Source organism: Pinus tabuliformis, chromosome 2_2, assembly GCF_031772625.1.
Source record: "Pinus tabuliformis cultivar Carrire ecotype Pingquan chromosome 2_2, CPIR1, whole genome shotgun sequence".
NCBI lineage: Eukaryota > Viridiplantae > Streptophyta > Pinopsida > Pinales > Pinaceae > Pinus > Pinus tabuliformis.
Genome location: NC_142300.1, coordinates 452,250,794 through 452,262,865, shown reverse-complemented (window position 1 = coordinate 452,262,865; position 12,072 = coordinate 452,250,794). Strand labels below are relative to the sequence as shown.

General features: G+C 40.8%; 1 protein-coding gene across 1 annotated transcript; it reads left to right on the top strand.

The window, feature by feature from the left end:
- Nucleotides 1-8,579: 8,579 nt before the first annotated feature.
- Nucleotides 8,580-8,990, top strand: LOC149193204 (uncharacterized). The gene has a single exon (XM_089407249.1). The coding sequence runs from the start codon at nucleotides 8,580-8,582 to the stop codon at nucleotides 8,988-8,990; it is 411 nt and encodes a 136-aa protein (XP_089263375.1).
- Nucleotides 8,991-12,072: the final 3,082 nt, after the last annotated feature.

Genomic DNA, 12,072 nt, shown 5'->3' with positions numbered 1-12,072 from the left:
GTGGTTATCACCAGGTCCGAATTGCAGAGCAGGATGTGTGAAAAACTGCCTTCAAGACCAAACAGGGGCTGTTCGAATGGATGGTGATTCCATTCGGACTTTGCAATGCTCCAACCACTTTCATGAGGGTCATGAATGATCACTTTAGGCCTTTCATTGATGAATTTTTTCTTGTATATCTAGATGATATCCTTGTCTTTAGTAAAAGTTGGAATGAACATGTGTGTCATGTGAAGAAAGTGCTTTATGTATTGAAAAAAGAAAAACTCTATGTAAAATTGTCAAAGTGTGAGTTCAGGAAAACCTCTTTGGTTTACCTAGGTCATATTGTTGGTCATGGTCAATTAAAAATTGATCATCCTAAAGTTGAAGCAATTGTAAAGCCTACTAGTGTAACCAAGGTCCGCAAATTTTTAGGTGCAGTCCAGTATTGGAGGAGATTTATTTCCCATTTCTCTATTATCGCATCACCTTTGCACACATTGAAAAGTGCGAAACAGGTCTTTCAATGGGGAGGAAAATAGCAGAAGTCCTTCGAAACATTGAAGGAAAATATCAGCACCGCACCAATCTTAGCCTTACCAGATCTCCAATAGTCATTCGAGATCGAAACAAATGCTAGCGGATATGCCATGGGAGTTGTACTGATGCAACAAAAGAAGCCGATATGTTACCATTCTGAGAAGTTCTCTCAGGCTGTGATAAACTATCGCACTTATGACAAGGAGCTTTATGCCTTGGTGCAGAGTGTTAAAAAGTGGAAACACTACTTGATCGGCAAGGAGACCATCATCCATATAGATCATCAGCCCTTGCAGTACCTTCAGTCACAAACCAAGTTACAACAATCTCTTCATTTCAGGTGGATGGGTTTTCTTCAACAGTTTCATCTGGTAATAAAGTATAAGAAGGGCACTAGCAACAAAGTGGCCAATATGCTATCTCGCCCTCCTATTTCTGCTTCTATTATTTTGCATAATGCTTCGTTATCTTTCGAGAGTTATGTTGAACAATATGCTAACGATGATGACTTTAAGGAGCTTTATGCAAAACTAACCCATGGTTCATAGGTGGACAACTATCACTTGCAGGGGAAACTGTTGTATCACCTTGGAAAATTGTGCATTCCCACAGGGGAATGACTACATGTAATTTGAGAGGCCCACACCTCTCTTGTGTCTGGTCACTTTGGTGTCGAAAATACTTTATGTCATGTACAAATATTTTGTTTTTGGCCTCATATGAAGAACATTGTGACTCGCTATGTAAAGGGTTGTGTGATGTGTTCTGTTTCAAAGCCCTCTAATAGAAAACTTGGGCTCTACACACCACTCCCTATTCCAAGTCATCCATGGGAAAGTGTGTCGATGGACTTTGTAGGAGGTTTTCCTTTGTCTAGAAAGAGTCACGACTATTTGTATGTCGTCATTGACCGTTTTAGTAAGATGTGTATTTTAATGCCTTGTAAAAAGAAGATTACTGCAGAGCAGACTGCTTATCTTTTCTTTCAGCATGTTTGGGTCCATTTTGGGTTGCCCACATCGATTATGTCAGATCAGGACTCTCGATTTCTCGGAGAGTTTTGGACCAGCTTGTGGAAGATGATGGATACCAAGTTGAAAAGAAGCACGACATTTCATCCACAGACTGACGGACAGACAGAGGTTGTCAATCGCACTGTGGTACATTTGTTGCGAGGCTATTATGGGAAACATCCTAAATTGTGGGATGAGCATCTTCCATATGTGCAACATTCCTACAACCGAGTAGTGCACTCATATACACAACATTCACCATTTGAGACATGTTTTGGTTACCTGCTAAGGGACCCTTTTGATATGGTCTTTGGAAGGGAAGATGACTCCAGTGGACATAATGACAGGGACAAAGCGCAGTAGTTCATTAAGCGGATCCAGTTGATTCACCAAGTAGTACAGGAGCAGTTGGAGAAAATTCAAGCCCATTACAAGGCTCGACATGACAAACACCGAGTCAGCCATCAATTTCAAGTGGGTGACAAAGTGTGGTTCCATATTAGCAAGGACAGGAGAAGGGAAGAAGTTGCGACCAATTCGGCATGGTCGATTCACCATTTTTGAGAAGATTTTAACAATGCCTTTCATCTCTATTTGCCGATATATATGCAGATGTACTCCGTAGTGAATGTGGATAACTTAAAGCTGTATGAGCCACCATTGATTATGGACACTGAGGAGGTGGACATAGTTCCTACAGTTTATGATTTTGCACCAAATTATCTCGATGAGTTACCTGACAACATCATCCTTGACAGAAGAACCAAGACTTCACGACGGGGAGATTTGGAATACCTTCGATTTGGTTTCAAGGGGATGCACCCCAGCAAGGAAAAATGGCTAGAGAAGGAAAGAGTGAGGGAACAATTCCCTCACTTGCCAGTTGACTGATAAAGCTTTTGGTGGTCCAAAATCTCCTCAATGGGGAGGATTGATCCAGGTGGATCTTCAAACATAGTGGCATGGTGAAAGCTCAAAATCCAAAGCGGCAGAAAGGAAATTATCTTGACATTAGATCGGAGTGCTTTTCGCCCTGGTTCCAACAGTGCAAACGACATTCCAATCCGAGTCCGAATGAAGGAGATAGAAGCAGTCAAAGTTCTGGGTTGACTGTAGGAAATAGAGGAAAATTAAAGTCCAAGGATGCTCCTGCAAATAGTCCCATTGCGTAGATATTTTCATTTTGAATCTACTGCAACTTGAATGGGCTAAAATGGACTTCAGATGATGAAGTTATTGCAAAAAGAATTTTCCTTTGTTCCTTTGAAAAAGGAGGCATTTCTTCCAAGAATGGTCTTAAAGCCTTCTAAAGGAAAATAGCATCGGAAGAGTTAAGCGGAGGACTTAATGCAAGGGCCGAGGAACCCCCGACTGCGATCTCTGACTTATCACATCGGAGATAGGCCCGCATGCGATATTGGGACCCCAGGCACTGCGATTAGCGATTGCAATATCGGCGATCGGAGGAGCAGAAGGCATAGACCCTGTTGATGCAATACCCGAGGTGCGATATTAGCGATCAGTGGATCGGTGTATCAGCAGTTGGCATAACCAAAGGGAAGACCCCCGGGGCTGTTGCGATAGTGACATGAGATAAAGCGATGGGCCGATGTGCGATTTCACCTAGACCGTTGGATTGGGTGCGCAGATCAACGGTCAGGATTTGATCAGGGTGATCGGCGATTGGGTGATCGACAGATCCCCGATATAAAGGGCCATTGATAGCGCGATATGCGACTTGCGATAAAGGACCAGATACGATGGTTTATAGACCCGATTTCATGAAAATTGAAGTCCGGATTTTAAGCTTTGCGGTCTGGATTTTCAATGTTTCCATGTATTATGGTTTTAAATGAAAAAGGGCTATTTCAGGGTTTTGTTGCAACGAAAGGTCGAACGGTCAGAATCATCGCTCCCTCTGATCCTTTCGATTGAACGACTTCTATTATAAACTAACAGACTCCCCACTTTAAGGGTCCTTGTGTTATAAAACACGATGAACATGGAAAATTGCAGGGGGAGAGGAATTTGCACGCAGTTCGAGGCAGAAGCTTGCAGGAGGGGCGAAAGTGCATTTTGTCACAACTTGACAAATTTTATATGGTTTCAGCCCTTCTCAATGCCATGAACACAATGGTGCCATCCATTTCTCCATTTGAGTTCTGCATTTTACAGCCATTTTCCAGAATGGAGGTATAAGACTCCTTTTGTGTAACTAATGATTGTATTCTTCTTTTTTCATGCCATTTAATGAATGAAGGCCTCCTCATTGATCGAGTAGGCCCTGGAGACGTAGTCCAAGTTGGATGAAATCTGTTATCAAGTCTTGTTGTCTTCTTCTCATGTTTTATGTGTTTCTTATTCTTCTCTCATGTGCACATTAGATTTCTATGGTTGAGTTGCAATTTCTACATGTGATTCTTTAATACATCTATCAGCAAAAGATCCCTGGATCACAGGGATTAGGGGATCTGATTATTTTTGGTTCATCACAGAAGCTGTGTGGAAAGCACAACAAATCAATGATGATGACATGAAGAAAGCATAATGGGTTACAACACTACAAGATAGATCACTTACCTAGTACATATGATACAATATGACTCATCCAGCTGCTTCATTAGCTAACATGAAGGATGCACTAAATGCAAAATTTAGGAAGCCCAAGTAGCAAGCATAGTGTGTGACCAAAATCAAGGAGATCAAGAAGAGGGTTGATGAGTCTGCATGGGATATAGATCATCAACTAAAGTACTTACTGAGCAAAGCTAATCTTCAGATTTCAGATGAACAACATAGGGACTGGTACATAGCTTCGTTATTACCTCACTTAAGATTGTCATTATCTCAACAGAAGACTGGGTCTCAAGCTGAAGCGTTGGAAATTGCAATGAATCTATAAGCTTCACCAATCCAAGACATGAATATAGAAGTTCAACAAATCCAGTCGTAGTTAGCAAGCCTACATATGGAGTTGCAAGATTTGAAGAAGGGAAATGAGGTTAAATCAGAAACACATTCGGAAGTTTGGTGCAAGAAGTACAAGGCTGAAGGTCATCATAAAGATTAGTGCCCTGTATTCTAGGATTATATAGTTGCGGGAGGTCCTAAACCACTTAAGATAGAATCTTCCATTGGATCAAGCACTGGTGCAGGTGCCTGGTGTAGCATCTGCCAAGTGTCAGGACAACATTCGACAGATAATTATTCTCTATTACAGAAGTTTATACAATCTCCAAAGCAACTCTTTTGTAACTTTTGTAAATTGGTTGGTCATGATGAAAGGAATTGTCAAAGCTACGAATGAATGATGGACAAGACTCCGTTGTATAGAATGCAGGCTGAAAACTACGTGCAGAATGATCAAGGCTTACCTGCAGCTCACGGAGGATTCCAAGGACGGGGAAGAGGACGAGGATAAGGAGCTGGAAGAGGTCGAGGCTAGATTATTTGTTACAACTACGGATAACTAGGACACTTTGTGCGTGACTTTAGGAAACCAACGCACCCTTCTTATCAGTATTATCATCCATTTGATCATGTTATAGAATATTGTCCGATATTAATAGCGAAGCCACAAGAGAAGAAGAACCAATAGCTGATGCAGAATATTTAAATAATGAGATCCAAGCCACTCGACAATGATCCACGTATCAACATAGTCACGCGAAGTGGTGTAGCCACTAGTGAAGACAAGGTCGAAGGAAAACAACCAGTATCAGATCTGTGGTTTCGGAAAATCGGTGAGAAGAATGTTGGATTTGATCTACATAGAGAAAAAGAGACGTTCATGGAGGCAAGAAAAGGGTTTATGGATCCAGGTGCTTCTACGTCTCTAAATCAGACACCGTTAGTCCCACAAAAGGAGAAACCTGAAGAAGCTACTGTAACGCAGGATTCAGATCCCACGGTGTTAAAATAATTTTTGAAAACCTATATGAAGTTACTACGAGATTATAAGGTAGTTGAAGGACTGCAAGAACTGATATATAACTGTGCCAGTGAGGATAATTCGTTACCAAAACAACCCACAGTCAATTAGGTGAACCAAAGTAAGAAGAGAAATGGTAGGGAGATGTGATTGACAACATAGATTTGGGATTCGAAATGGACTAGGTAATCCTATACTTGGGCTCTGATACTAATGTATTGGCAAAGGAAACTTGGGAATGTATGTGACAGTCTAAGTTACAATGGTTTCCAATTCAGCTACACATGGAAAATCAACAAAAGACAATTGCAATGGGTCACCTGCATGGAGTAACTGTAGATATTGAAGGCGCAAGAGCAGTGGAAGATTTTGAATTTATTGAGATAGTAGATGATAGTAATCCATACCCAGAATTGCTCAGGATTGATTGGTCCTTTGACATGAACAAAATCATTAATTTAAAGAAGCGAAGTATGGTATTTGAAAATAATGATTTTCAAGTGATTGTTCCATTGGATCCAGCAGAAGATGTGTGATACACAGAACCGAACTATGATTATTATGAAGATGAAGACACTGAGCACATATATAAGCTAACCACAAAAAATGAAGATTGGATCAATCCCATCACATATGGAAGGATCAACTGGGAGAAGGACAGCTCCTACCAATCATATTCAGGTTGAAGAGTTAAAAAATTGGTAGAATCGATTGCATGAGGTCTCTACGTTGCGATGTAATAAACTTACAAAGTCATACATTGTATATCTACTGAGGTACATAAGTTGCATTATTATGATGGCTTGGATGGTGTCAATATGTTTCTTGACAATTTTGAAAGGGACATACCAGAGGAGCATTGGTTCCAGGCCTTAGATCTAGGGTTGAGAGCTACGCCTGCAAGATGGTGGGGTACACACATGGATAATTTTTCTGGATGGAAGGAATATCGTGGAATGATGCGATTAATATTTGGCTACACAAACACCTGACTCACTGAAAAGTACATAGGAAAGGATGATCCACTTGAACATTTGGCTCGATGGACTAAGGCGTGGGGTGAGGTAACTCAACCAGAGTGGGTGCACATCTTTATTCATACCCTGGATGTTATCCTAAGGAACCAGTATTTATAAACAGAGCTGTGACACGAGACTACTGATTGGGATGAAATGAAGGGAAGTTTCTTGCTGACATTCAGTTTTGAAGATGGGTTCCAATGCATTGATGAAGTGCTTCAGGAGATTAAAGCAATAATCTTCCAAACACCTGTAGAACCTATCACTTGGATATATCTTGACTGGAGTACACAGCTACAACATGCTTTGGAATGTTACAATGTTACTATGGAAGAAGGCAGTGAGGATTGACGAAACACTAACATCCCTGAGTCAGAGGGACAACGTGGAGTTACTGGACCTAATACCGAGATCCCTGATATCTCACAATTGGTGCACACAAAACAGGTAAGTATTAGCTCAGAAGTAGAACAGAAATTCGCGAACATTGGAGACTATTGGGATGAAGACATAGTGGATAAGGTCGTTGAATTATTACATGAATATCAGGATTTATTTCCAACTAAGTTCTCTGACTTGAAGGGGATAGTAGAAGATTTGGGTGTGACGAAGATCAATCTAAAACCAAATGTGAATCTGGTTAAGAAGCGCCCATATCGATTGAATCCCAAATATAAGGAAAATGTAAGAGAAGAACTCGATAAGATGCTCGTGGCAGGAATAATTGATCCTGTAGAATAATTGGAATGGGTTAGTCTTATGGTGGTCAAGGAGAAGAAAACGAAGGGTGATATCAAGATTTGTGTGGATATGCGGAAGTTAAATGATGGATGTGTACATTATCCATTCCCTACGCCATTTTTAGATTAACTTCTAGAAAATGTTGGTGGACAGGAATCTTATTCATTCACAGATGGATTGTCGGGATAACACCAAATTAATATTGCATCAGAGGATAGAAGCAAGACTACCTTCGCTATAGAATGGGGGCCATTCCAATATACAATCATGCCTTTCAAACTAAAAAAATTCTCTTGCGATCTTCTTAAGGGCGGTAGTCATAGTGTTCAAGGAATTCATTCATAAAATTTTGGAAGTATACTTCGATGATTGGATAGTGTTTGGGTTATTCAAGAAGCATGTCTCTAGTTTGTGCCTAATGTTGGATATCTGTAGAAAGTATTAGATCTTCTTGAACTTGAAGAAATGCATTTTTTGTGTACCTTATGGAATACTTTTGGGACATGTTGTTTGTAAGCAGGGATTGATAGTAGATCCTACTAAGTTTTCTATAATTATCACTTTGGAGCCTCCTAGGAACATAAAACAGTTACACGTGACTTTGGATCATACTAGGTACTACAGGAAGTTTATTAATGCATACGTGCAGATCACTGCACCCATGGAGAAGTTGTTAAAGAAGGATGCTACATTTTTCTCGGACAATGATTGTTAGATGAGCTTGGATACTCTAAAGGAAAAGATGGTTATGACACCAATCCTAGTATTTCTGGATTGGAAAAAGGAATTTCATGTGCATGTGGATGCATCTTGCATAGAGTTGGGAGTCATCTTAACTCAACTAGGGGCAGGAGATATTGATCACCTAATTGCCTTCGCCAATCGAAAACTATCTAAGGTAGAGAAGAACAATTCAACCAAAGAGCAAGAAGGATTGGCCATGGTTTATGCACTATAAAAATTCAAGCATTATTTGCTTGGTGTGCACTTTAAGATGTACATGGACCATTATTCTTTGAAGTACCTGGTAAATAAGGCTGTGTTGAGGGGGGAATCTGTAGATGGTTGCTCCTTTTCTAGGAGTATGATTTTGAGGTGATAGTTAAGCCTGAGAGATTAAATGCTATACCATATCACCTCTCTTAGATCGAGAATGGTGAAGAGCCCACAAATATTGATGAAGGTTTGCCTAACGTGTAGCTATTTGTTGTCAGGGTTGTGGATGAGAATTTTACAGACATTATTCATATTCTATCTACTAGCGTAGCTCCTCAAGGATATACGACACAATAAAAGAAGGAATTAGTTGTCTGACCTACAGATTTTTCCGTGATTGAAGGACAATTATATAAGATGGGGTCGGATGAAGTTCTACATCGATATGTGCCTGAATATGAGAGACACAATATTCTAGTTGAAGTGCATGGTGGTGTCATTGAAGGACACTATGCAGGCAAGGAAACTATGCAGGAGATCCTACGAGAAGGATTATGGTGGCTTATGACACATAAAGATTCTAAGGAGTACTGCAGTGTGTTCAATGTGTGTCAAAGAATCAGAAGGCCATGGCGAAAGGATGAACTCCCATTAAATCCACAAGTCATGCTACAAACATTTTATAAATGGGAAATTGACTTCGTTCGACCTATTCAGCCACCAGGGAAGAAGACGGGAGCACATTATATTATCACCGAAACAAACTACTTACCTAGATGGGTTGAGGCACAACCTATGAAGGATTGTAGCGCGGACACTACTGTGTAGTTTATATTAGATTTTATTTAGTCAAGGTTTGGATTCACAAATATTTTGATGAGTGACATAGGTTCACACTTCCCGAATAAAACAATTGCAGCCTTAACATAAGATTTGAATATGTACCATCAGAAGAGTACACCAGATCACCCCCAAGCAAGATCTTAGAGAATTCCCTAAGAAAGGTCTACAATGTTAATAGGAATGATTAGGATGTATGCATACTGAAGGTTATATGGGAATATACGACGACTTGTAAGAAATTGATTGGGAAAACACCATTTCGACTAGTTTATGGATAAGAAGTAGTGATTACGATGGAATACATAGTGCCTAGCCTCAGGATTGTCACAGTAATTGAGATGGAAGATCGTGATGTAATGGAGGAACACCTAGTGCACCTACTTGCATTAGAGGAAGACCGCTTTTTGGCTAGATTTCATCAACAAGTGCAAAAAGCTAGAGAAAAGGTGTGAAATGATCTTCACATTAAGAAACACACTTTCAAGAATGGTGATTTGGTCCTGATGTATCATAGAAAGTTTACCAAATTTCCAGGGAAGTTTCAGATGCATCGCCTAGGACCGTATTTGATTAAGGATATTTCAGATCGTGGCACAGTTCAACTCACGAAGCTGAATGAGGAAGTGTTTCCTGGCAAGATTAATGGGAGTAGATTGAAGGTTTACAGGGATGATTCCACCCCTGCACAATGACTACATGAAAATAAGAAAGTCTTAGTGCTTCTGGTAGTTGAAAGAGAGCACAAGACTATAAACTACCATGTCGAGGAAAAAAATTATCGAAGAAGGAAGGTTGAGTGATGTTTTGAAAGATGGTGCAGGTGGAATTTTCGATGAGGTAGCTAAGCCATAAGGAAGGGTCCCACGCAGCCTGCCCAGAAAGTGACTATTGGAATAACTAGAGCTAATTTGACAAGGAATTTTCCATTAAAAGGAGCGGGGGAAATGCATTTAAGGTGAAAATCGGGAAAAATATACCACCAAATTCGCATTTATGAGGAAGATCTGAGGGGGAAAAGACAGTTTAAATTTGAATTGGGTTATAAATATCACATCCCATTCCACATTTGGACACTTTTCTTCTTGAGAATTTGTTATGTGTTTTTGTGCTTAAAGAGTCGAGTCTGTTGCTCCATGTCTGGTTACCTGAGTTGGGAGGAAGTTAAGCAAGATATTTTGAAGAGAGGATTAGGGAACATCATGACTGCAACACCACCAGTCCATGCTACAACACCCAGGTGACTGAGGCCAAAGCATACTACCTCCGTGGCAGGAGAGAAAAAGTAGAAAAAGCCGCAATAGACCCCAATTTGGAAATTGCCATGGAAAATTCCAACCGAGTAAAGAAAGAAGGGAAAAATGGATAAAAATAAGTAGCCAATGGAGCCACAGGACTTGGGTGAAGAAGAGTTGAATGAGGGGTTTGAGCATATCAGCACAGAAGGATCAAAGCCAATATCTTGGTTGCTATCATATATGCCACCGGGGAAGCCAACCTCAAAAGTGAATAATGATCCGGACTTTGTCAAATTTAAGGTATTTACACCATTGCTACTGGAGGAAGTACCTCTTGAAGGTGAATTGTTGGCCAGGGTACCCCAGATCTACATGGAAGATTGGGATTTTGGCAACCATGAGAAATTTCCATATCTAGAACCTAGCAAGTATCTGAAGGCAGTCTACTATGAGGAGGCAGGCCTCACAAGACTTGAACTAATGAAATGGGAGGCCGATATTAAGTGTGCGGGATTGCTAAACTTGTTGTACATCCCACACTTTAGCTGAAGCATCATTAACACTATTTGTGTGTGCCAGTTGTTGGCGTTGGTCCATGATGGGTACAGAGAATCACATTATTTTCCTATCAAGGTGCGAACCCTGCAGATGATTTTGTGGGGAAGTCGCTAGAGAAAAAGCTCACAGATCAAATGAAGAGTGACTTTGGATTAATTAAGAAGTCTGGATACACCATTAGCTCTATCAACGATGAGGCTGTGCATTTTTTCGCCGCCATCTTGGTAGGAAAGATCATGAGGAAAAATGCATGGCCTCATCGTTCCACTACACGTGGCTCTTATTGTTGACATCGATGATAACTTGGAGGACACCGGCTGATTCATAGTTCCCCACTACGGATCCAGAGTATTTTGAGGCTACCAAATCTGCCTCACTGTGGGCAAAAAAGGACTGTGCCCGTGTGATAAAAAATAATATGTTCTAGGTATTATTCGAAATGGATCTATGAATGGTGATCAACCAAAAGCCGAATTCAAGGCCGATTTCCACCATGTGTATATCTGTGCAAGGCATGATTTGACAAAGACTTGGATGACGTTGTCATTTTTGGTCACTAAGGAAGATATCACCCAGCTGTCCTTCAATGGCCACTCAATTGGCTCCTTCTGAAAAACATTATAGAGGGGATAGCAGGGACTAGTAAAGATGCACTGAAGGAAAAGAAGAAGGTGACCATCGACCTAGAAAAGAATACTGCACAGGAACCCAAGCATGAGCAAGAAAAAGAAAAACATACAGAAGAACTTGACCAGGGTGGTGAAGACCCCTATGTAGACCCAAAGGATGTTGATTCTCCATTTATTCTCAAATGATGGGAGAAGACCAATGTGGGAGGTGAACGTAAGAAGCACAAATCTAATAAGTCCACTGGTCTAGAAGCCATGGTCCTCACTGAGGGGGACCTTGATGAAATTGGGGATACTGTCAGGTCCGCGATGAAAGATATATGGGGCCACATTGAAGAGAAGTACTAGTCGACGAAGGTCCAAGAGGGCCTCAAAGAATTTTAGGCTTAGGCGAGACAGGTTCAAGTGAGCCAGGTTTAAGCGAGTCGATCTCAAGCAAGTGTGGAACCAACGACATTGGGAAGTGTGCTGTTAGTAAAACTTTAGAGCTCCGTGTTGTACCCTTTCCTGATGGATATTTACACCCGAATAATGTCGAAGAGAGGGAGAGAGTGCAGTCACTTAAGAATGTGAGTATTAACCTTGCGGAACTCACTCTGTACACATTGCATGAGCTATACCAGGGTGTAGCAGATGAGCGTAAGG